The 26,709-nt window shown below is 42.5% G+C and overlaps 1 protein-coding gene across 1 annotated transcript in view; it reads left to right on the forward strand.

The window, feature by feature from the left end:
• Positions 1-413: 413 nt before the first annotated feature.
• The window catches only part of LOC139382712 (carabin), a 45,527-nt gene continuing 19,231 nt past the window's right edge, over positions 414-26,709 (forward strand). Inside the window, exons 1-11 of the mRNA XM_071126818.1 lie at positions 414-558; positions 7,026-7,113; positions 7,372-7,479; positions 7,652-7,844; positions 7,956-8,081; positions 8,529-8,652; positions 8,764-8,833; positions 9,712-9,826; positions 11,960-12,077; positions 15,326-15,435; positions 26,286-26,390. Of these exons, the coding sequence (XP_070982919.1) occupies positions 428-558; positions 7,026-7,113; positions 7,372-7,479; positions 7,652-7,844; positions 7,956-8,081; positions 8,529-8,652; positions 8,764-8,833; positions 9,712-9,826; positions 11,960-12,077; positions 15,326-15,435; positions 26,286-26,390 (1,288 nt within the window). The 5' untranslated portion in view covers positions 414-427. The remainder of the gene's footprint in view (positions 559-7,025; positions 7,114-7,371; positions 7,480-7,651; positions 7,845-7,955; positions 8,082-8,528; positions 8,653-8,763; positions 8,834-9,711; positions 9,827-11,959; positions 12,078-15,325; positions 15,436-26,285; positions 26,391-26,709) is intronic.

A 26,709-nucleotide genomic window follows, 5' to 3' on the forward strand; every position in this document is an offset into this window, starting at 1 on the left:
ATAAGAAAAGTCTGGCTTTCATACTGCTGGAAATTTTCCCAACCTTGATTACGATTCACAACACCTTGGACTGTCTATGGCCATAAGGAGGCATTCAAGAACTCCGACTTTTACACAAGGGTCATTGCACCGCCACTGTTTGTTACAATATACAAATGCCCAATTTATTTGATAGTACAGATGCAATGTTTTATGAGATATTGGCCTAATTCGGAGAAAACATTGCTCAGTAGGCCACACATCAGAACGTTTGAAGCAGTTGTGGATCTTGAATACACCCCACTTTCATTTGTCAGTTGTGAATGACGTAAACCGAAATAACGGGCGCGGTGTTTGAACTTTGACAGTGTTCCAGAGAAACAAAGTAGCGAACCGTATAACATTTCATGCACAGTCTTTGAGACAGTTACAAAGTAACTAATTTAGAATGGGTAGAAGAAGAAGCAGCACATTCTCAATTAAAAGGCGCGCTACTGAGGATTTGGTGTTTGACGAATTCGGGTTTGCCCAGACTAAAAGAAAGGACCAAAAACTTCAACACCGATGTCACGATTACAGGTAGGCTTATTTACATTCAATTGCATTTCATTAATGACAATCAAGGTTTAGGATTGGATGCAGGTTTATCAACAATGTTTTTTAGGCTGTTTTTGTTGGACAGGATGTGGCCCTTGATCACGACCCTCAGTTCCATTACACACATTGTTCAAAGGCGTGTTCTGTAGGGAGAGTTTTCAGATCCCCGATGCTCGTTCTGAACATTGACATGCATCACTTGCAGTACGGTTTAGGAAATATAAGAACCTTATCTTTCATATCAGCTAGAAATAATAAAAACGTTTATATTGATACACACCTTGATAGGGTAAATCAAATCACATTTATTTACGAAGCCCTTTTCACATCAGCTGATGTCACAAAGTCCTATACAGAACCCAGCCTAAAACCACAAACGGCAACCAATGCAAAAGCATGTTGGCTCGGGAAAAACTCTCTTGAAAGGCAGGAACCTAGGAAGAAACCTTGAGAAGAACCAGGCTCTGAGGGGTGGCCAGTCCTCTTCTGGCTGTGCCGGGTGGAGAATATAACAGTACATGGCCAAGATGTTCATAGATGACCAGCAGGGTCTAATAATAATCATCATCATAATGATCACAGTGGTTGTAGAGGAGTAAATGTCAGTTTGCTTTTCATAGCCGAGTATTCAGAGTTCGAGACAGCAGGTGCGAGAGTCGAAAACAGCAGTTCCGGGACTAGGTAGCACGGCCGGTGAACAGGTCAGGGTTCCCTAGCCGCAGGCAAAACAGTTGAAACTGGAGCAGCAGCACGGCCAGGTGGACTGGGAAGGAGTCGCCAGGTAGTCCTGAGGCAAGGTCCCAGGGCTCAGGTTTCTCCGAGAGGGGAGGAGGGAGAGAGAGGTACAGCGCATTAGAGGGAGCATACTTAAATGCACACAGGACACCGGATAAGACAGGAGAAATACTTCAGATATAACAGACTGAGCCTAGCCCCCCCCAACCCAAACTATTGCAGCATAAATACTGGAGGCTGAGACGAGTGGTCTGGAGACACTGGCCTCGTCCGACTATAACCCTGGACAGGGCCAACCAGGCAGTATATAACCCCACCTACTTTGTCAAAGCACAGCCTCCACACCACTAGAGGGATATCAATAGATCACCAACTTACTAACCTACAAGGCTGAGTATAGCCCACAAAGATCTCCCCCACGGTACGAACCCAAGTGGGTCGCTAACCCAGACAGGAAAATCACGTCAGTGACTCAACCCACTCAAGTGATGTACCCCTCCTAGTGATGGCATGGAAGAGCGCCAGTGACTCAGCCCCCGCAATAGGGTTAGAGGCAGAGAATCCCGGTGGAGAGAGGGGAACCGGCCAGGCAGAGACCGCAAGGATGGTTCGTCGCTCCGTTGCCTTCCCGTTCACCCTCACGCCCCTGGGCCAGACTACACTCAATCATAGGACCTACTGAAGAGATGAGTCTTCAGTAAGACTTAAAGGTCAAGACCGAGTCTGCGTCTCTCACATGGATAGGCAGACCATTCCATAAAAATTGAGCTCTATAGGAGAAAGCCCTGCCTCCAGCTGTTTGCTTAGAAATTCTAGGGACAATTAGGAGGCCTGCGTCTTGTGACCGTAGCGGTACGTGTAGGTATGTACAACAGGACCAAATCAGAGAGATCGGTAGGAGCAAGCCCATGTAATGCTTTGTAGGTAAACAGTAAAACCTTGAAATCAGCCCTAGCCTTAACAGGAAGCCAGTGTAGACGCTAGCACTGGAGTAATATAATAACATTTTGATCAAGGTTCGGGTCAAGATTATAGCAGCCATGTTTAGCACTAACTGAAGTTTATTTAGTGCTTTATCCGGTAGCCAGAAAGTAGAGCATTGCAATAGTCTAATAATCTAGATGTGACAAAAGCATGGATTAACTTTTCTGCATCATTTTTGGACAGAAATATTTAGATTTTTGCAATATTACGTAGATGGAAAACAAAGCTGTCCTTGAAATAGTCTTGATATGTTCACTAAAAGAGAGATCAGGGTCCAGAGTAACACCGAGGTCCTTCACAGTTTTATTTGAGACGACTGTACAACCATCAAGATTAATTGTCAGATCCAACAGACTTCCCAAACTTTTTATAGTCTCGTACCCCTTTAAACATTCAACCTCCAGCTGTGTACCCCCTCTAGCACCAGGGTCAGCGCACTCTCAATTTTTTTTGTTGCCATCATTGTAAGCCTGCAACACACACTATACGATACATTTATTAAACATAAGAATGAGTGTGGGTTTTTGTCACAACCCAACTCGTGGGAAGTGACAAAGAGCTCTTATAGGACCAGGGCACAAATAATAATGATCAATCATTTTGCTCTTTATTTAACCATACATATAAAACCTTATTCACAATTTTCAATGTACAAATTACTCACCACAGGTTAATGAGAAGGGTGTGCTTGAAAGGATGCACATAACTCTGCAATGTTGGGTTGTATTGGAGAGAGTCTCAGTCTTAAATCATTTTCCACACAGTCTGTGCCTGTATTTCGTTTTCATGCTAGTGAGGGCCGAGAATCCACTGTCGCATAGGTACGTGGTGCAAAGGGCATTAGCGTCTTAACAGCGTGATTTGCCAAGGCAGGATACTCTGAGCACAGCCCAATCCAGAAATCTGGCAGTGGCTTCTGATTAAATAACATTTTCACAGAACCGCTTGTTGCAATTTCAATGAGGCTCTCTTGTTCAGATATCGGTAAGTGGACTAGAGGTAGGGCATGAAAGGGATAACGAATCCAGTTTGTGTCATCTGTGTCGAAAGTACCTGCGTAATTGCACACCCAACTCACTCGTGCTTCACTATATCACATTTGACATTGTCCGTAAGCTTGAGTTCATTTGCACACACAAAGTCATACAATGATGGAAAGACTTGTGTGTTGTCCTTGTTAATGCAGACAGAGAAGAGCTCCAACTTCTTAATTATAGCCCCAATCTTGTCCCTCACATTGAATATAGTTGTGGAGTGTCCCTGTAATCCTAGATTCAGGCAAGGAAAAAACATTGTGTGCCAGTCGTGTGTGAAACCCGTGATCATGCAAGTGGTCAGACTTGTGAAAATTATGGTCAGTAAAAACTTTAAGCTAGTCTCTCAATTAAAAAAATGTGTAATTACTTTGCCCCTTTAACTTATGTATGTTCTAAAAGCGTTACATGGTCGCTGCTCATGTCATTGCATAGTGCAGAAAAAACACGTGTTCAGGGGCCTTGCTTTAACAAAGTTAACAATTTTCACTGTAGTGTCCAAAACATCTTTCAAGCTGTCAGGCATTCCCTTGGCAGCAAGAGCCTCTCGGTGGATACAGCAGTGTACCCAAGTGGCAGGCACGTTACCACTCCACTATGTCTCCTTGTCATGGCTTTTGCACCATCAGTACAGATACCAACACATCTCGAACCACAGTCCATTTGATGTCACATAGCTGTCCACTACTTTAAAAATATCCTCTCATGTTGTCCTGGTTTCCAGAAGAGGATGTCTTCCTTAATTGACCCCCCATAAACGTAATGGACATACCACCAGGAGTTGTGCCAGGCCCGCCACGTCTGTTGACTCATCCAGCTGTAATGCATATAATTCACTGGCTTGTATGTGAAGCAGTAATTGTTTCAACACATCTCCTGCCATGTCACGAATGCATTGTGAAACAGTGTTGTTTGATGAAGGCATTGTCTATATAGCTTTTGTGGCCTTTTTTGGCCATTTCCCTTAGCATTGCCCCAGCCATATCCGCGGCAGCAGGAATAATTAAGTCCTCGATAATAGTATGGGGCATGCCTGTCCTAGCCACTCAGTAGATCCCTATATAAAATATGCTTCTTACCCCTTCTTATTAATGGTATCTGTTGCTTTGGCTTCAGATACCATTAAAATCGCATGGCATGCTTTCGCTGTAAAGCCAATCGGACAATGCAGTTAGATAAACAAGACTTTAAGCTTTTAACCGATAAAAGACACTTGTATGTCCATAATTGCGCGGGCCATCCAATTTCACCGGAAGTTGTCAGCCCTTTAAGACACTGATGCCCTTTGCAACCACGTACAGTCAGTCAGAAGTTTACATACACCTTAGCCAAATACATTTAAACTCAGTTTTTCACAATTCCTGACATTTAATCCTAGTAAAATTTCCCTGTCTTAGGTCAGGTAGGATCACCACATCATTTTAAGAATGTGAAATGTCAGAATAATATTAGAGAATTATTTATTTCATCTTTCGTTTCTTTCATCACATTCCCAGTGGGTCAGAAGTTTACATTCACTAGTATTTGGTAGCATTGCCTTTAAATTGTTTAACTTGGGTCAAACGTTTCTAGTAGTTTCCCACAATAAGTTGGGTGAATTTTGGCCCATTCCTCCAGAGCTGGTGTAATTCAGTCAGGTTTGTAGGCCTCCTTGCTCACACACACTTTTTCAGTTCTGCCCACAAATTTTCCATGGGTTTGAGGTCAGGGCTTTGTGATGGCCACTCCAATACCTTGACATTGTTGTCCTTAAACCATTTTGCCACAACATTGGAAGTATGCTTGGGGTCATTGTCCATTTGGAAGACACATTTGCGACCAAGCTTTAACTTCCTAAACTGATGTCTTGAGCTGTTACTTCAAAATATCCACATAAGTTTCCTTCCTCATGATGCAATCTATTTTGTGATGTGCACCGGTCCCTCCTGCAGCAAAGCACCCCATAACATGATGCTACCACCCCAGTGCTTCACGGTTGGGATGGTGTTCTTCGGCTTGCAAGCATCCCCCTTTCCCTCCGAGCATAACAATGGTCATTATGGCCAAACAGTTCTATATTTGTTTCATCAGACCAGAGGACATTTCTCCAAAAAGTACGATCTTTGTCTCCATGTGCAGTTGCAAACCATAGTCTGGCTTTTTTATGGCGTCGCTGGTGCGAGATGAGACAAGGACACCCCTACCGACCAAGCCCTCCCTAACCCGGGCGACGCTAAGCCAATTGTGCGTCGCCCCACGGACCTCCCGGTCGCGGCCGGTTACGACAGAGCCTGGGCGGGAACCCAGGGACTCTGATGAAACAGCTGGCAGTTGAAGTACAGCGCCCTTAACCACTGCGCCACCCGGGAGGCATAAAGAGCAAAATGTATTATTATTTGTGCCCTGGTCTCTAAGAACTCTTTGCTACAAGCCGGCTCGTGGGAAGTGACAAACACTCATTCTTGTGTTTAATAATTGTATTGTGTGTGTGTGTGTGTGGCAGGCAATGATGGCAAAAAACAACATTTGAGAGTGCGCTTCCCCTGGTGCTAGAGTGAGTATGCAGCTGGAGGTTAAATGTTTGAAGGGGTACGGGACTATGAGTTTGGGAACCACTGATCTTGGGTATTACGCAAGGTTCAATTTAGTTCCTTAGTTAGTTGGTTAACTGTTTTTTGTACTCTGACGTCGCGTCTAAACAGATTATTTGTTGCGATTGCAAACGTACTAAAATGGTGGTCCAATAGTCCAGGATTATGAGGAAAAACATTAAGATCCACAATGTTTATTCCTCTGGACAAAACTAGGTCCAGAGTATGACTGTGGCAGTGAGGTAGGTCTGGAGACATGTTGGACAAAACCCAGAGTCGATGATGGCTCCAAAAGCCTTTTGGAGTGGGTCTGTGGACTTTTCCATGTGAATATTAAAGTCACCAAAAATGTGAATATTAAAGTTACCAAAAATGTGAATATTATCTTCCATGACTACAAGGTCCGATAGGAATTCATGGAACTCGGTGAAGAATGCTGTATATGGCCCAGGAGGCCTGTAAGCAGTAGCTTTAAAAAGTGATTAGAAAAAAAAAAGTGAGTAGGCTGCATAGATTTCGTGACTAGAAGCTCAAAATACGAAAACAGTCGTTTTATTTTTTTGTAAATTTAAATTTGCTATCTTAAATGTTAGCAACTCCTCCGCATTTGCGGGATATCACATCAAAATTGTGATTAGTTCATTGACTATAACTGCCTTGGAAGTGAGGGATCTAACATTAAGTAACCCTATTTTGAGATGAGATATCACAATCTCTTTCAGCAGTGATAGGAATGGAGGTCTTTATTCCAGTGAGATTGAGAGGTCCTGTATCAACAAACTCACTTCCTTGACAACTTCCTTCACAACAGCTCTGCGCTGCTGGCGCAAGAAGTATAAATCCCTGACTTCTACAGAGGTCACGTCAGAATGACCATGTAAAGCCTTTAGGTGTATTTTAATTTACGGGCCATATGCTTCGAAAGATGCATTTTCATGTCTTTTTATTGACGCTTCTAAAAGTTAAAACACAGCATCTGGATTGTAGTTTGTGGTCGAAGTTAATGGCTGAGAACTGTAGGGAGAAGGCAGACTCCGCCTAGAATTTTCAATAGCTAGACTGGATTGGACATGCGCATTCAAAGAAGAGAAGAATTGTTTCTTTGAACTGACTGTTTCTCCCCCAGTTACCCCCAACTCAACGCCCGTAGGGTGAAGGAATTGTGTGAGCTTCTTAGTTACTGGAATGGATCCAGTTTCATCTGCAGAAGCCAGGTATTTTGTCCTACTGAATGTATTATAGAACACCATTTGCAACATATTAAATTAATAGGCTATGTTTAGATTAGACCTTCCTTAGGCAGTTGTTTGCCAAACAGCCTATGCATTATTGACTTGTTTTAAATGGTGCACCTTCAAGTGGTCACATGACACAGTGAAAGTTTATCTTACAACAGACCTGGAACATTTCAGTTATCACACTATTTTTAAACATATTTTGTAGGACATTGGCCACATTCTTTCCCTTTTCAGATCGAACGTTTTATGAGAATGGGAATCCCTCCAGCTTTAAGAGGGCGAGTGTGGAAGTGCCTTCTCAACATCGACAAACTAAGAGAATCCAGTGCTTTTAACTATCAGGTGCAGTCCCATAACCACTGTACATATAATTTTCAAAAGTACACTCTAGACTGGCACTTGCATTATTGAAAAGCAAAACAAATTTCCTCCTCCATAGCCTACTTCTACAGTGACACATTTAAGAGACATAGGCCAATTGTTTTTATTTAGTTGTGTATTCACTCAATGTCAGAAATGTTTGGATGAGATCCGAGGGCCCCTGGTTGACCTGGGAGTTAGTGAATACGGCATCATCTCAGCCATAGCTACTTTGAATGACACAGAGAATGACCTGGGGTCCAACCAACTTCCCTCCCGCTGTCCCCCGGACTTGGCCTACTCCAGTGCAGATGTCACCATCTTTCGTCAGATCGCTCTGGATCTGCGTGAGTTATGGGATATTCTGTAGACCCCCTTTTCTCTGTACTGACAGTACGTTTTCTCTGCACATCTGGGATATGAATGGCTGATTGCATTTTACTCTTATCTTTGTACAGAAAGATCCTTCCCAACCCATCGCACCCTGATGGGCGAGAGTCCTGAGGCAATAGAAGGCCAAGCCAAGCTCTTCCGAGTCCTCATCGCCTACGCAAAGTACAACCCTAAGATTGGGTATAGCCAAGGTACAGTAAGGGGAGCTGACTGTTTGCAATCATGTAGCGGTATGCACGCAAGCACCAATTTGGAACGATGCTGTTTAAATAATGCTGGGGCTGTTTGACGGAGGCACAGATGCATGTATGCAATAACTGTAGTTTTGTCATTAAACAAATCCTTTTGAATTACAATATTCCTTGTTAATGTACTTTCATGACATCCAAAAACAATTCACCTACCATGCAGTTGGTAGTAACATTTTAAGTTCCATACTTCAGCCACTTGGGGGCAGAAGAGTCTAAGTAGACGTTGAGCTGGTACGGCACCATGCTGCCAAGCTAATCACACAAACATTTCCAATAATACATAATGTGTTTAAAAATTACCTGCATGGTTGACATTGGTGTGTGTGTGTTCCCTTATTTTATCCATATTAGTAGTGCCTTATTATTGACTGTTCATATCTTTATCAGGAATGTCATACATCGCTGCAGTGCTTCTTATGCACCTAAGTGAAGAGGAGGCCTTCTGGGCCTTGGGAGTTCTTCTAGAGAAGCCTAAATATCTGTCAGAGCTGTTTGACCTCTCCGGGGAGAAGTGAGAATGTCCTTTCAAAGCGTATCACATTATGAATATTTTTATTAATGACATGAAGCAGCATACTTGCTGAAGTACTGTATTTAACTGGTCTTTGCTTTCTAATGTTAGGATCCAGCATCAAGCGATGGTGTTTCACCAGTTCTTCAAACACAGGAAACCTCAGCTCTCCAAGCACATAGTAAGTGTGAGGAAGGACCCAGCTCTCTGCGTACAACTTGTAGTAGCTCTTAGGCACAAATCTCATATTGAGAGGACTTTAAAAAAACTGTTATCCAGGGATATCTGGAGGGGAATCTGCTTGGTGACTGAACATGCCTCAAATGTAGGGCTCTTCTCATCACTCTTCCACTGTGCATTCCTCTCTAAAATCCCATGGCTTTCCTACAGAGACCATCATCATCACTGCAGCACATTGTCCTCAGGGACTGGGTTTTACTACTAGATTCACAGCTGCTTCCCAGTAACAGTCTGAGCTCATGTACGGAAAGAGGGTTGGCCATGTTGGTGTCACACAGCTTTATCCTGGAAATGACAGCAGTAAAAGCTCTTTGCTTACAGATGCCTCCTGCTTTATGTTAGAAGGGGGAAGCTGTGTGTCTATGATGTCTCTGAAAGCAGCTACCCCTCAGCACAGTTTTAGCTAAGTAATGAAATCTTGGTCTGTGAGTGAAATATGGAAGTTCCTTCACCAGCTCGGACCATCCCATTGCTCTCTTGAGTCCCACCACACTCTATTTACCTGCAGCCTTAGGCCCCTTTAAATGAGAGACTAAACCTCTCTGCTGCTTGACTCTCTCTTGAGAGATTTTATATTTCTCGGTGTTGACTCAGCACGTCTCAGCGAAAAGCTGCCCATTCAGTGCCGGCGGCCTGCACACCACAGTGGCTTAAATGCACTCGAGTGAATGTTTCTAATGCCTTATTTGAAGTACCAAAACCAGCATTTTACCACTGACTCTTGATAGAGCTCTGCTTAAGTGTATTTTATTATGGAACTCAGTCAGTTTTCAACATGCAACTTTCTGTTCCTTAATTCTCTTCTTTCTTTTCTTTAAGGAGGATGTAAGGGTTTCGTCCATCCATTTTGTTATGCCTTGGTTCCTAACCCTGTTCACCTCCCTGCCCTGCTGGGACTCTGTGCTGGCCATATGGGACCTCATCATGTTGCATGGTAATACTAACAGGGAGGTACAGACTTTGGGATTCTGTAAACACTTTGTCATTATGTACATTATTGTTATACTTCATCAGGAGATGGCTCCTGCCCTATGAGCTGTTCTGGCTCACACTTCAGAATCAGGAGATGGCTCCTGCCCTATGAGATGTTCTGGCTCACACACGCTTAGAGCAAGGCCACCCACCTACATAATATAATATCTTATACAGTGCAAATTGCAATACAACATATATAAAAATGGATGTGTCTCTTCAGTCCCTGTTGTGCTGTAAGGTGTTATTTGTATCTGGTTTTATTACTAGCTTGAGTGACCTGGGGAGGCAGAGTTCCATGTAGTCATGGCTCTACTTAATACTGTGCGTTTCTGGTCTGGACCTGGGGACTGTGAACAGACCTCTGTTTGCATGTCCTGTGTTGTACCGATGAGTATCTGAACTGAATGCCAACTGCTTGAACAGACCGTTCGGTACCATCAACACCTCGCACAAAGACCAACAGCAATCAATCTTTCGTCAACTTTGAGCCAGGAGAGATTGACATGAATGTTACTGACATTTGCCCTCCGTGTACATCTAAGTGCTACTCTATTCTAGGTCTATTGCAGCTGTTCCATGTCCCCCTTTATCACACATGACCTACACAACTGGGCTATAGTCCAGGTGTGACAAAACTAGGAGCTGTCTGGTCGACTGAGCTGTCAAGAAAGCAGAGCGACGCCTTATCATGAACAGACCTTTTCCATTTGAGCAACCATTAAGTGTATATGTTTTGTCCATGACAGCTTGCTATCTAGGGTAACACCCAGCAGTTTAGTCTCCTCAACTTGCTCAATTGCCACATTATTCAATAATAGATTTAAATGCGATTTTTGTGTTGAGGGCATGATTTGTCCTGATAACGATGCTATTAGTTTTTGATTATTTAGCACCAGCCTATTGCTTGTTACCATTCTAAAACTGATTGGAGCTCTGTTAAAGTGTCATTTATTTGACATTCGTTGCCGACGTGTATACTGTTGAGTCGTCAGCATACATAGACACACAGGCTTTAGTCAAGAACAATGGAAGGTCATTAGTAAAAACAGAACAAAAATGGCCCAAGCTGGCTGACCTGCGGTACACCACACTCAACCGAATTTGCATTTGAGGCATCCATTAAAGAAAAACCTCTGTGTTCTATTAGATGGGTACTCCCAATCCTTAAGGCAGAGGATGTAAATCCATAACGCCTAACTTTTCAGCAACATGTTATGATCAATGACATCAAAAGCTGCACTGAAGTCTAACAAAACAGCTCCCACAATCTTCTTACTATCAATTTCTTTCAGCAAATCATCAGTCATCAATGCCAAGCATGTTCAGTCCCCTTCCCTATAAGCATGCTGAAGGTCTGTTAATTTGTTCTGTAAAATAACTTTTATATGGTCAAGTTTGCTGAGCACTGGTAACAGGCTGTTTGAACCTTCTTTTTTATTTTTTATTTTACCCCCTTTTTCTTCCCAATTTCGTAGTATATTAGTAGTCGCTATCTTGTCTCATCGCTACAACTCCCGTACGGGCTCGGGAGAGACGAAGGTCGACAGTCATGCGTCCTCCGAAACACAACTTAGCGCTGCGATGCAGTACCCTAGCCCACTGCGCCACCTGGGAGGCTGAACCTTTTTTAAAGGGTTCTCTGCTATTCTTGGGCAGCAGAATTACCTTTGCCTTGCTCCAGGCCTGAGGGCACACACCGTCTTCTAGGCTTAAATTGAAGATGTGGCAAACCAGATTCACAATGTATTCCGCTACCGTCTTCAGCAATTTACCATCCAAGTTGTCGGTACAAGGTGGCTTGTCCAAAAATGTTTTCAACTCTTCCACATTCCCTTTGCGGAACTCAAAACTACAGCGACTCTTTCATTATTTTGTCTGTTATACATGAATATGAAGGCTCAATGTTTGTCGTTTGCTAATCTTGTCAACAAAAAGTTTGATTTGTTTGCTTTCTAAACATGCTCACAGGTCCTAGAGGTCCCTGCTTATCTCACTATCTAGAGTTTTTATTATACTGACGGTCATTGACTAAATGGTCCCAGATCTGTTTGTGCTGTTTTGCCAGCTGTATTTCTAGTTACTTTGTGTCCAGGCCTCTCTGCTGTGTTCCGTACTGGTCTCACCATCATTCAGCTGCTGGAGTCTCGGCTAATGAACCTGACTGACGAGGCTGCCGTGCTACCCCTGCTGCTAAGGGTACCTGTGGATGTGTGAGTGTTACGTCATCCTTATTCAAAAACACAGAGACTTGGGCCCACACAGTAAATTTAAATCATCATAGGCAACATTCTATACATTTGCTTTTAGTGGACAGCCATTTTAGTTCTGGTTTTCAATACAAGCATCTCTTAAATAGACTTGTCTCGTGCAAATCAGTCAATATAGTGTCAGCAGTTAAACATATTTTGTTGACGTCTAGCGGTCCCTATGGAAACATGGCAAGGGCACTGGGTTTGTGTATATAACAGTGGCTGGCCAGTTCATGATGTGAAGCAGTTATCATATTTGTTTTAATATCTTAACCAAATCCTTTTAATCATTCTCTTGCCTGCCTCTCTTTTGAAGAAATATTTCTCTCTACAATGTTTACTTTGGCCAAAGAACTGTGGATTAGCCTCTTGTTACTGTGGGATGAACAGCATTGAGTCCCATGAGCATGTTAATCAATGGAGTTTAAAAGCTCTTTGATTTCCAGGCTTTGTTTTATTGGGTTGGGGAGTCGTTATAGCAACGGTGCCTTGCTAATGTTTTGTTGGTGTCCTTGTAGGATTTAGATGGCATATTAGGGACTTATTGGCTGTTTATTGATTTTGCCCAACTTGGGATCGTTGTAGGTCTCGACTAGTATATTTAACTTGCCTTTCTATTAGAAGCATTACTTTACAAAGCAATATACAATTTAGATATTATTTGAGATTGGTTATGAAATAACTTCAGTTTCTTTGAGGATGTTTTCTGCAAAACAAGTCATTAATTTGTGTTGTTCACATTTGAATATTTTGCCTTTGTGACAGTTGTCAGCAGGCACCGAGCCACATGCCACATTGAAGGGCTCTTGTTTCTAGCTTGGCATCTGTGTGCCAGCCCAGTGAGGTCATGGCTAAGTGGTTTCTCTGTCTCAGACCAGGATCCTCTTACGAAAGGAAGAAACAAGCTACCTGAAACCACAGCCTGTCTCGTCCAGTGAGAGTGGGGGGAGGGGAAGCAGAAAGTATAGGGTCAGAGAGTCATCTATACAGAGGGATTAGGCTATGAGCAGTCAGCCGGTTAGGATACAGCATAAAAACATCCCCTCTCACCCCATTGAGAATATAATATTTTCAGGAGACCTGATTTAACCCTGGCTTTATCTCAAAATCCTTGGCCATGGTCAGGCTCTCCTATCTGCTTTAATACAGAGTGGAGAAGGTGGACAAATGAAATGCCAATAGACAATCATCTGATTAACGAAGGACTTTCTTTCATCCATTTATTCTATTGGTTTCTGTCCATCACTGCCCACCCCTTCCCCCCTTATCTCCATTCAGGCCTATTGACACGTCCCTCTGCCTGAGGAGTTGACAGCTCATTTGTTTGCTACCTTTCACTGACAAGCCCACATCAATGCAGCCACTTTTTCACGGTGCTTTATGTAAGAGCCAGCGTGATGTGAAGCATAGGGCTGTGTCCCAGCTCAAAGGGCTTTTTAACTGAATGCTTTTGTAACCATGATATACAGTGCATTCAGAAAGTATTCAGACCCCTTCCCTTTTTCCACATTTTGTTATGTTACAGTCTTTTTCTAAAATTGATTAAATAAATGTTTTTTTCTGAACAATCTACCCACAATTCCCCATAATGACAAAGCAAAAACAGATGTTTGCAAATTTACTAAAAATAAAAAACGGATACCTTATATACATGCGGAAGTGTTCAGACCCTTTGCTATGAGACTCGAAATTGAGCTCAGGTGCATCCTGTTTCCATTGATCATCCTTAAGATGTTTCTACAACTTGATTGGAGTCCACCTGTGGTAAATTCAATTTATTGGACAAGATTTGGAAAGGAACACACCTGTCTATATAAGGTCCCACAGTTGACAGTGCATGTCAGAGCAAAAACAAAGCCACGAGATCGAAGGAATTGTCCATAGACCTCAGAAACAGGATTGTGTCGAGGCACAGATCTGGGGAAGGGTACCAAAAAATGTCTGCAGCATTTAAGGTCCCCAAGAACACAATGGCCTCCATCATTCTTAACTGAAGAAGTTTAGAACCACCAAGACTCTTCCTAGAGCTGGCCGCCTGGCCAAACTCAGCAATCGGGAGAGAAGGATCTTGGTCAGGGAGGTGACCATGACCCCGATGGTCACTATGACAGAGCGCTAGAGTTCCTCTGTGGAGATGGGATAACCTTCCAGAAGGACAACCATCTCTGCAGCACTCCACCAATCAGGCCTGTATGGTAGAGTGGCCAGACAGAAACCACTCCTCAGTAAAAGGCACATGACAACCCGCTTGGAGTTTGCCAAAAGGCACCTTAAGGACTCTAAGGACCATGAGAAACAAAATTCTCTGGTCTAAAGAAATCAACATTGAACTCTTTGGCCTGAATGCCAAGTGTCACGTCTGGAGGAAACCTGGCACCATCACTACTGTGGAGCATGGTGGTGGCAGCATCATGCTGTGGGGATGTTTTTCAGTGGAAAGGAATGGGACACTAGTCAGGTTCGAGGGAAAGATGTACAGAGAGATCCTTGATGAAAACCTGCTCCAGAGCACTCAAGACCTCAGATTGGGGTGAAGGTTCACCAGACAACGACCCAACAGGAGAATGACAGGACTAAGCACACAGCCAAGACACGCAGGAGTGGCTTTGAGACAAGTCTCTGAATGTCCTTGAGTTGCCCAGCCAGAGCCTGGACTTGAACCCGATCGAACATCTCTGGAGAGACCTGAAAATAGCTGTGCAGTGACGCTCCCCATCCAAACTGACAGAGCTTGAGGATCTGCAGAGAAGAATGGGAGAAGCTCCCCAAATACAGGTGTGCCTAGCTTGTGTCATACCCAAGAAGAATCGCGACTGTAATCACTGTCAAAAGTACTGAGTAAATGGTCTGAATACTTTATAAAATAATTTTGAAAACATTTCTAAAACTTTGTTTTTGCTTTGTCATTATGGGGTATTGTGTGTAGATTGTTGAGAAAAAAACTATACATTTTAGAGTAAGGCTGTAGTGTAAAATGTGAGTGAAATCAAGGCATCTGAATACTTTCAGAATGCGCTGTATCAAAGGTTTGACTATTGCCATTGAGTCTTGAGGGCAATTCAATTTAGCATGTTTTTCTTCTTCTTCCACCTATAAAGCCAACTGCCATGTATTGCTTCAAACTGATGTGATGGCTGATCAAAGTTGAATGAGGAGATGATTTAAGAAGCTTTTCGGTACTAATGTAAGGCCCTTTTTGTCCCCTCCAGCTCTCAGCACTGTGTCCTGCTCCCAGCCCTGTGGAGCACAGAGGTACAGGAGTGGGAGATCAAGTGCATGAACAGCCTGGTGTTGGAAGAGACCGAGGGACACCACTTAGGTAACACACGCACATAAATCAAATGACATTTTATTTGTCACATGCGCCGAATACAACAGGTGTAGAAATGATCACAAGCCCTTAACCGACACATTGTTGTAGTGGTACAATTAAATTACTCTACCGGACTTCCTCCTGTGTTCTGTGTTTGACCAATGACAGGCCCTGATGCTGCAACGGGAAAAGTGGGTGGGAAACTAAAGGATAAGTGGGAAGGTCTGACAGAGTAACCTGAGATGGTCTTTCACTCTGCACAGTCCTCAGTGTCCAGGCCTTATCTGGTGGTCCATGATAGTCATGGATTTGGTTGGGTGAGTCTGTAAGACATTTGTTCATCCTGACTAAATGTCAGAGCTGTTTTACTTGGACCCTGGGGATGATTCACAAACCTCAATGTAATGTATGCGCTTTGTGTCGCCAATTTTGTCAAGATCGATGACAAAAAGTGAAACGGACGATTCTCTGTCGTTCTCCTCTTTTCTTTCTACCCTCTCTGTTTTTGTCCTTTTCGCTTTGTAGAAAATTGGTTGATACACCATTTAGATCATGTGCTCACTCTTTGGAGTTCTTAGTTTTTGTTTTCAGTGATGACTTGAAGTGTTTTTACAGGAACTTTGACATGACGACTCACTGCCTTGCCGCTCAGCCCTGTGGGTGGTGCTTTAACCCATGTTACTAATGGATGACAGTGATTTTAGCATTCAGAGATGAACTGCGTTAGGCCAGACCCTTTGTGTGTGTGAGAGATCATCATTCCCTCCCCTTCAGCTGCGGTGACTAGCCATCATCCTGGCATAGTCTCAGGCACAGTAAGTATGATGATTTCTCTGAGAGTGAAATGGCTCCTTGATTAGCTGCTATGCGCTCTGTGCTGATCTGATCCCAGGTCTTACATTACCGCTGTCCCCTTAGAAATCCCCTTAGATTTCAGTGTCTGAGTCGCGTCGCCGTGTTTGTGTCCGCTCTCTTGGCAGACAAAAGGGGAACATATTTTGAGTTATTCAGTACCTGGCTCGACATGCCCTTTCCCTATTGTAGTTTTATCTTCACACCAGACATGCTGGAATGCCATCTGACACGTGATCACTGTCAGCTCTGAGTCACAGCCTGGCTCTGACTGGGAGAGACTCCTGGAGGCCCTGTCAGTGAGTCACATTATTCCTGCAAAATGGCTGCCGCAGACCCTGTTGTCAGTGAGGATCGGGGGCCCCACTGTAAAGCTAATTGAAAGGCTCAGCACAGCAGCAGATTTTACAATGTGAATCTCTCATCAGGCTGTTGTGTGTGTGTGAGTCAGGATGAGTCATCCACACTACCTGCTATTTAGCTAGCTGCCTCTCTTGCTACAGGTGGAAAGGAGCTAAATCAAAAGCCCCTCGGTAACCAGGCCTTCAGAGCCAGCCTCCTCCAGTCTGCAGTCCTTTTTGACAACTTGCACTATAGATACTATGACAGACTGAGGAATTCCAAAAAAGGATGGAACTGTTTTGGGTACACAAGAGTCTAGATTTTTCAGAACCAGTTACATTTGTTTTTTTACTGGAAGTGTTAATTAAGGTTAGTTTTAACGATTTGTCTCCTATCCTCACCAACTGTGCCAACACCTTTATCGCCACTGATATCGTACAGACATGAGATTCTACTCTAAAATAGCTTGTTTTGAAATATGCATTAAATGGCAGACATCAATATAGACTTAAAGATAAATAATGTAGGTAGTAGTGTGTTTTGGAGCTGTGAGTTCTAGCTGCTACCTCCTGTGTTGGAGCAGGATTGTATTCTGCTTGTGTGAGCTAGCTTGCTTGCTGCTCTGGTCCTCTAAAGGTCTGGTGCTAGACCTTTAGTCAGCACAACAGTGATAGCAGGTATTTCTCTTTTTCTCGTCCTCTCCCTCTCAGTATGTTGTTCCTCTGCTCGTGCAATGATTCAGCTGCTTTCTGAGGCTTTAAAAAAAGTGCTGCTAGGGCCACCTTCACCTGTAGGACTGATCTGGACTTTGTTCTGTATAAGCAAAGAACATTTTTCCTGGGTTACAATATTTGAGTCTGCATCATTGATGTGTATTTGGTAACCACAATGAACATATTTAGCTGCAGAATTGTGATATTTTTATATAAGACTTCAAGAGGTCAGAATGCGTTTTCCCTGTGTTACCTGTGCATATATAACGTTTAGGCTTTTTTTGTAAGGTCATATCCATTTAGGGTTGTACAGGTGAATGAATGACCTCTGAGAAGATTTCAGAGATTCTGCATGACAGCGCTAAATGTTTGTCACCTTGGATAAAGTGATATGAGGGATATTTTTTATATGGTGAGGTTTGCGCTATACATGAAAAATGAGCTGGTTACAAAAAGCTCTGTTTGCATTGTATTGTTCTGTCCCTGGGCTAGCAGTGGTATGTTTCTCTGTAACCGAGGAGGCTTGCTGCTTTCAGATCACAGGCCCCGACTCAAGTCAATGCAGTTATTTATAGTAATTTTGGAGAAATGTTCTATCTCACCTGCCCACTCAGCTTATCCATTGCCCCCTCCTCCCATGGTCCTACCCTGGCGCAGTATGGTTGTGATTCACCCCTGTTCAGCTGTGTCCTCATCAAAGTGGTGAGAAGTTGACCTGATGAGCAGTGGCCCAGTGAGGGAGCTTTAGGCTGAAGCTCAATCAGGTTAGAAAGGTGACGTTCCTTCCTGCCTCCAGACAATGCAAGAGTGTTTCATGCTTTCCTACAGCCACATTAAAGCCACTAATGACACATAGGTTTAATTGCCTGAACACTCCTGATGGTCCAAGGTTTGATGAAAATTAATCTCTGGCTTTATTGTTTTACGTACAACCTCTATCTCAACTGTGGTCTGTCTGAAGGGACAGAACAGTGATCTGTGTCCCCATGGCTGGCTCATCTGCTTCATCTCAAACTCGAAGTGTCCTGGGAGTCACTGTCCTTTGTGTACTGTAGCCTTGCATTAGAACATCCTGAGCAGAGTACAGTTTTCTGAAGTCAAATTGGCACAACGGTGCAATCTTTTAGTCCCCGCTCCCCAAGTACTCTTACCTACAGTACCTTGCAGAAATATATATTCACCCCCTTGGTGTTTTTCCTATTTTGTTGCATTACAACCTGTAATTTAAATAGATTTTTTTTGGATTTCATGTAATGGACATATACAAAATAGTCCAAATTGGTTAAGTGAAATAAAAAGATGACTTGTTATCAAACTGAGAAGTCAAACTGAGAAGCGGTGGGTGCATATCTATTCAACCCTTTGCTATGAAGCCCTTAAATAAGATCTGGTGCAACCAATTAACTTCAGAAGTTACATAATTAGTTAAATAAAATCCATCTGTGTGCAATCTAAGAGTCACATGATCTCAGTTTGTATATATCTATATCTGTTCTGAAAGGCCCCAGAGTCTGCAACTAAGCAAGGGGCACCACTAAGCAAGCGGCACCATGAAGACCAAGGAACACTCCAAACAGGACAGGGACAAAGTTGTGGAGAAGTACAGATCAGTTTTGGGTTATAAAGAAATATCCAAAACTTTGAACATCCCATGGTGCACCATTTTTAAATCCATTATTCAAAAATGGAAATAATATGGCACCACAACAAACCTGCCAAAACGGGGCCGCCCACCAAAACTCACGGACCAGGCAAGGAGGGCATTAATCATAGAGGCAAAGAAGAGACCAAAGATAACCCTGAAGGAGCTGCAAAGCTCCACAGTGGAGATTGGAGTATCTGTCCATAGGACCACTTTAAGCCGTACACTCCACAGAGATGGGCTTTACGGAAGAGTGGCCAGAAAAAAGACATTGCTTAAAGAAAAAAATAAGCAAACACGTTTGGTGTTCGCCAAAAGGCATGTGAGAGACTCCCCAAACATATGGAAGAAGGTACTCTGGTCAGATGAGACTAAAATTGAGCATTTTGGCCATCAAGGAAAACACTATGTCTTGTGCAAACCCCAACACCTCTCATCACCCCGAGAATACCAGCATCATGCTGTGGGGATGTTTTTCATCGGCAGGGACTGGGAAACTGGTCAGAATTGAAGGAATTATGTATTGCGCTAAATACAGGGAAATCCTTGAGGAAAACCTGTTTCAGTCTTCCAGAGATTTGAGACTGGGACAGAGGTTCACCTTCCAGCAGGACAATGACCCTAAGCATACTGCTAAACAACACTCAAGTGGTTTAAGGGGAAACATTTAAATGTATTGGAATGGCGTAGTCAAAGCCCAGACCTCCATCCAATTGATTATCTGTGATATGACTTATAGATTGCTGTACACCAGCGGAACCCATCCAACTTGAAGGAGCTGGAGCAGTTTTACCTTGGAGAATGGGCAAAAATCCCAGTGGCTCGATGTGCCAAGCTTATAGAGACATACCCCAAGAGACTTGCAGCTGTAATTGCTGAGAAAGGTGACTCTACAAAGTATTGACTTTGGGGGGGTGACATTTTCTGTTTTTGTCTTATTTCTTTTTTGTTTCACAATAAAATAGTTTGCATCTTCAAAGTGGTAGGCATGTTATGTAAATCAAATGATAAAACCCCCCCCCCAAAACTTAAATTTATTTCCAGGTTGTAAGGCAACAAAATAGGAAAAATTCCAAGGGGGGTGAATACTTTCACAAGCTGCTGTACATGTACAAATGACCTCAACTTGTTATTTTATTTTAATCTGTTCCCCTGCACATTGACTCGGTATTGGTTTCCCTTTGTTATTTTATTGTTCTTTTTAAAAATGTATTTAGTTAATATTTTCTTAACAACATTTTCTTAAAACGGCGTTGTTGGTTAATGATCTGACCCCTTTCTTTTTCAATTTTCGCCTAAAATTATATACCCAAATCTAACTGCCTGTAGCTCAGGACCTTAAGCAAGGAAATGCATATTCTTGATACTATTTGAAAGGAAACACTGAAGTTTGTGGAAATGTTAAATTAATGTAGGAGAATAAATACAGATCTGGTAAAAGATGGTACAAATATATATATTTTTTTGAAATGCGAGAGAAAGGCCATAATGTACTATTCCAGGTTAGGCACAATTGATATTGTGGTCACTAGTTGGCAACAGTGTATGGGAAAAGTTTTAGACTGAACCAATGAATCATTGTATTTCTGTTCAAAATGTTATCAAGACTGCCCAAATGTGCCTAATTGCTTTATTAATACATTTTCAAGTTCATAACTGTGCACTCTCCTCAAACAATAGCATGGTGTTCTTTCACTGTAATAGCTACTATAATTTGGGCAGTGCAGTTAGCTTAAATTCTTGATAATCTATCTGCCCATATCAGATATGTCTGTTCTGAGAAATGTTTTTGTTACTTAAAACCTCATCCTAATCACATTAGCCTACGCTAGCTCAACTGTCCCGTGGGGGGACACCGATCCCATAGAGCAGGTATTCCCAAACAGGGGTGTATGTGCAATGCTGTCGGGGGTACTCCAAATAAAAATGTGATTAACATGTTAAAAAATATATAAAATCTTCATATTTTCCGTCAGTCCATTTATATTTTCAAACGGGGCTATACATTTGGGTGAGGTTTTTTTCCCCGCCTCAGTAGCATCGTTTCACAGCCAAAAATAAAATGAAACCATCTAGTGTTCAGAAAAATAACAACACACTGTCAAATACAGGTAGCCTAGTCAAATCATTAACATCCAACCACATTAACCGTTACGCTCTCGTGGGAAAACTTCACTCTTTTGTGCAGCCATTTAGAAACGAACCATGACATTTTGAAAAATAAGCCACAGGAGGTTTTGGAGCGAGAATAAAGATTACTTTTGAGTAGTAAGACATGTATAAAAGCAACAGATAGCATTTAATAAGAAGGGACTACTAGCATCTTATATGGTGAGCTACCGAGTGGCTAGGACAGGCAAGCCCCATACTATTGTGGAGGACTTTATTCTTCCTGCTGCGGATATGGCTGGGACAATGCAGTTAATGCCTTCATCACAACAACACTGTTTCACGACGCATCCGTGACAAGGCAAGAGATGTTTTGAAGCAATTACTACTTTGCATACAAGCCAGTGAATTATATGCATTACTGCTGAATGAGTCAACAGACGTGGCGGGCCTGGCACAACTCCTGGTGGTATGTCCATTACGTTTATGGGGGGTCAATTAAGGAAGACATCCTCTTCTGGAAACCAGGACAACATGAGAGGATATTTTTAATGTACTGGACAGCTATGTGACATCAAATGGACTTTTGAACATTTGAACATCTTGGCCATGTTCTGTTATAATCTCCACCCGGCACATCCAGAAGAGGACTGGCCACCCCACATAGCCTGGTTCCTCTCTAGGTTTCTTCCTAGGTTTTGGCCTTTCTAGGGAGTTTTTCCTAGCCACCGTGCTTCTACACCTGCATTGCTTGCTGTTTGGGGTTTTAGGCTGGGTTTCTGTACAGCACTTTGAGATATCAGCTGATGTACGAAGGGCTATATAAATAAATTTGATTTGATTTTTATTTGACTTTGGTGGTCAAGATGTGTTGGTATCTGTACTGATGGTGCAAAAGCCATGACAAGGAGTTGACTATTCAATCCCTCATTTCTTAATCAGTCACTGAAGCAGTTGAGATCTCTTTGTCTAAGTGGATTGCGTTATGAAAATGAATAAGAGAAATTTGAGCATGCTGTAAGATGTTGACATAACTGACACCTTTTCTTTTGTAGGCCTACTATAACTTGGGAGTAACTGGGTTGCAAAACAGTACAGCGAAACGGAGCTAGATAATCTTCATATAATCACTATACACCTTACTTATTCTGTGATGTCTTTCCAGTGGCAAAAACGGACCATGCATTGATACTAATATTGCCTGGTCTTGTCTACTTTGTTGTGTGTGTGTGTGTGTGTGTGTGTGTGTGTATGAAAACAGGCATTATTCTTACGCAGGTAACTACTTATTTAGTATTGTTCTGCTGTGTTCCTTGGCTCCGTCCCTGGCTGTTTTGTAGCCGTTGTCCTGTTTTTGAGCTCCTTTTACCCTTTATCAGGTTTCCTGCTGATTTGGACCTCTGCCCTCTCTTCCACACCGCCACTTCACCTATTCCGCTAGGATATTTCAACAGCCTGTTTGTCTGTTTGACCTTTAAAGTGATTGAAGTTTCCCTAAGCTCTGCAAGGTGTTAACATGTCATGTTTTGGTCAACTTAAGTGGTGTGCACTTTTCTAAACAACCTGATAACCGGATATTTTCTTTTTTGTTTTATTTTACTGGCTCACCTCTTTATCTATTAACCTGCCAGCTGTCAGGCAACCTGTAGAAATGATTGAGTAATATGACATGAACAAGCTGCTGTATCTGTTCATTCAGGGGGTTTAGACTTGAATGTGGGCTTATTCTCCTCAAATATCTCGTTTCCCCACAGGCCAAAGCCTGTGAAGGTGGGCAGGTTCTTTTGAATGAGGAATCTTTGATGTTAAGGAGATGAGCTAGACTGATAAGATGTCTGCAAGTCCACACAGCTCCTGTAAGTTTGTCGTTAACCATGACTGTGACCCAGGGCATAAATACAGGCTGTGTTCCCTCGTAATTCCACATCCTCAACTAGACGCCCATCTTTAATGTTTCGCTTGTGGTCTTTGGTCTTTTCTAGTGGTCATTTGGAATATGATTGACTGAAATTGCTCTAGTCTCTTAAAGGGATTTAAATGTTATAGCACGCTTGGCATTATACACACAGTAATGACTTCATGTGCATTGACATTCATGTACACTGTCAAGTTCGCCAGCTTGTAGTCCTAAAAAACTGAAATTAGTTCTCTGGTTCGTTCAGCCACTCCTATGGGGCTTTGGGATAATTGTTGAAAATAAGGTCTGAGGTTAACACCGGTTTAGATGTTATACATTTAGTTCTATGAGATATCAGTCAGTTAACATGGCCTTTTATGAATTATGAAGCCTTTATGTGCTTGATTTGATTACATAAATGCTTCAAAATTCAGAAAAGTGAAGTTAGCTGATTCTTATAGAACAAAGCGTATAAGATCTCCTAAGCCTGTTTACTACAGACCTTATTTTTTTGTCATTTATCAAAAAAATATGAATTTCATCTAGGCTTTCGCCAACGAGCCATGACCGAGTTTCTTGCCTACAAAAATATGCCATTACTATTACTCTCTATATGGAATATAATGAATCCAAATATCTTCTCTTACCTGTGGCTACAAATGTCTGTGTCTTTTCATGCAGTGGGCACCCTGTGGAAAGCAATTCATATTTGTCTTTCTGTTTTGTGGCATGTGAAGCTGAGGAAGGATATCCTGCCTGTCAAATGTGGTGCTACATGGATATCGTGGGATCGTATGTATCGGTTTGTGTTGATAAATGTTAGCTCTACCCCTTAGGCTGCACTATATTGGTGATGTAAAGACCGACGGCACCAGCAAGTTCAGTTCAGTGAACTGCTTTGGCCTTAGGGCACTCCAGTTTTAGACAACACAACAATGCCATGCTAATCATAGGACTAGAACACTAGGCTGTCTTGATGCTAATGCTGCAGCATGTGCCCTATTGGCTTGACTTTTACAGTACATTATTTAGCATAATGTAAATTCACAATGTTGGTTAGGGCTACACCAGGCTTTGCTATGACTGTACAATGGCATGTTTCCTAATCCACACCAATGTTGTAGTTAATCATGAGGTGTAAAGGCCCTTAAAGGTCTGTTGCCATCCGAACCTTAAGTAGCTACTTCGAGTAGTCGACTGTTAGTGCTGACCTAGTGTATGTGGCGTTGCTGGACATGCATCAGCACAGACGGGTTTAATCTGTCCGTAGGTGCCGTGGCAACAGGTTGCAGGGCCAACATTATGTTTATCTGTGCATCAGAGAGGAAGTGGTTGCTATCAGTTTCAGGGCAGAAATGTGTTTTCACTGCTTATCTGTGGTGATGACCTAGCAGCTTTCGCATTAATTACTTTTGTCAGCCATTGTTATTATAGAACTAACTCTAGTTTCCTTGTAGTATCTCAGGAATGTAGGCCTATAGGTTTGATGCTTCGACATGTCTATTGGCTCTGATCTGTGATATACCTGGGATGCACAGACACACTATCGGGAATCCTACAGAGGTTCTAAATCTTTTTCCCTGTGTATTACCCTTTTATACTCTTCCACCACCAACATTCTGCCCTAAAATACATACACTGATACAGTCATGTATTGCATGAAGGCAATAAAGCCACCATTAGGCCAGTGACCACACACACTGTACAGTACTTAGATGAATTGGGATCTTTAGGTTTGGGGATGAAAGTAGTCCTGTATGCCTTGGAAGGCACAAGTTCAGTTCAACACTGCTCTCCCAGAATGATGACGGGGAGTTTTATCAATGTGTTCCGAATGATAAATGCACACTCTCATTTTAGTCTGTTTATAGTTGGTGTTTTGAAGTTGATCAGCAATATCAGACGAATCTGATGAGGACTGCTGATTGTCTACTATGATCCTGAGGGCAGCACTTATGAAAAGAAAAACACAACCTTGGAAACAGTATGTCATCGCTAATTCCAGGGCAATTACGAATCGGCTTACTCACAGAGGATGTCATTTGAAACTGAAAGCAGTCATTCTTATAGCTTCTTATCAGGTCCAGAGTCAGACTCTGCTTGTCAGTCATTGGGGGTGAGCTCATTGACTGTGTGTGTGATTACTGCCTTGAGTCAGCAAAGAACCTGAGGGCAGATGAGGTCACTCTTAAAATCACAGGGTTAAGCCAAACAACCTTACATTATCCAGGCTCTGCCCCAGCTCCCTCCTCTGTGAAACTGCAAACATGGACTACATGTCCAGCAGACAAAGCCAAGCTGTACTAGGACATACACCTACATCTGGGAAACAAGCATAACATACTGTACCATTATTCATAGCACACACTCTTCTTCCCCACAGTTCAAACACTCTAGTCCACTCTAAAGAGACCAGGTGTCCAGGGTCAGTAGGAAGTGACAATCTTAGGCTGGAACTTCCTGGTCTTGTGAACTGAGCAGTCACTCTGGCTCCCACTCTTCTTGTGGAGAGTGGTGGAAGAAAGCCTTCCTCTGAAATGGCACAGAAAATCTTTAGTGGATTACCCAGCCTGCCTCTGTCATTATAGCATTAGTCTGCAGGGCTAAACCTTTATTTTGCAACATCTGCTAATCTGTTTGGCTCCTGCTCTTTGAAGCGGATGTCATCTTCGTGTGGTGTTCTGCTCTATTAACATCAACCGCTATCCAAATACTGTATATGGACTTCCCTCAGCCTGACTGATCAGCTCCTAGAGGAAATCCACAGCATTTTACTTGGACCGCAAAGTCAACAATGGGAAATGGGCCGAAAGATTTTTTTTGGAGTCCTGTCTTCCTTTTTTTAATGTTCCAGAGGATGTGAACATGCATGTCAATTCTTGTTATTGTTTTAATATCACTGCAGAAGATAACTTATAATCCACCTCTGGCATTGATTGATGTATTGAGGGTCAAAATCTATGGATGTAAGGGTTGGTCAGGGGTAATAGAGATTTAAAATCAGATGACTCAATGGAAGGCCAAAACCTCAAATATGGCTTTATACAGTAGACCTACAGTACATGTTATCACATAGCTGAGGTCTGACTTGACATGTACAGTACCTTCTTGCTCTTAGTAAATCAATCAAAGTTGTCTTGTTGGTCAGCTGCAGATGGCTAGCCTGTTTCATGCCTTGCTGGTTAAAGCCCCATCAATATAAAATGACCACAAAATATTTTGTGCCAATGTTACCAAGCACAACCATTTAAAAAAAAAAAGTAATTTTCTTCATATTAAGTGTGTATTTCTCTTGTTGCAGGAAAAATTGAGAAACCTATTCCACCACCACTGCCCACTAAGGTGAAGGAGCAGGAGAAGAGTGTGGATGGACCTAAATTGGAAGCCAAGAACTCAGTAAGGAAGGGTGAGGCAGTTCATTATACCAGGCTGCTTATGGACCAGCTATAACCAGGCTAAATCCCAGGTACTATCCAGTACAACGGGTGAAGACTCCCTAGTCTTTCTACATTACTGGCACAGGGCACACACCTTTTTATATGGCCTCATAAAAGTGAGATGGATGTACTGTCATAACTAATTCCCACATAAACCCTAGGCCACATTAAATCAAATATGCAAGTTGGTATTGTCAAGATGTGCTAAGACTGCAAGTTGGCAGAAAACATTACTGAGTTTTAGATTAATACAGCAAGTGATGTGATTAACCTGTTTGTTCTGGCAAA

This window comes from Oncorhynchus clarkii, chromosome 2 (assembly GCF_045791955.1).
Source record: "Oncorhynchus clarkii lewisi isolate Uvic-CL-2024 chromosome 2, UVic_Ocla_1.0, whole genome shotgun sequence".
Lineage (NCBI taxonomy): Eukaryota > Metazoa > Chordata > Actinopteri > Salmoniformes > Salmonidae > Oncorhynchus > Oncorhynchus clarkii.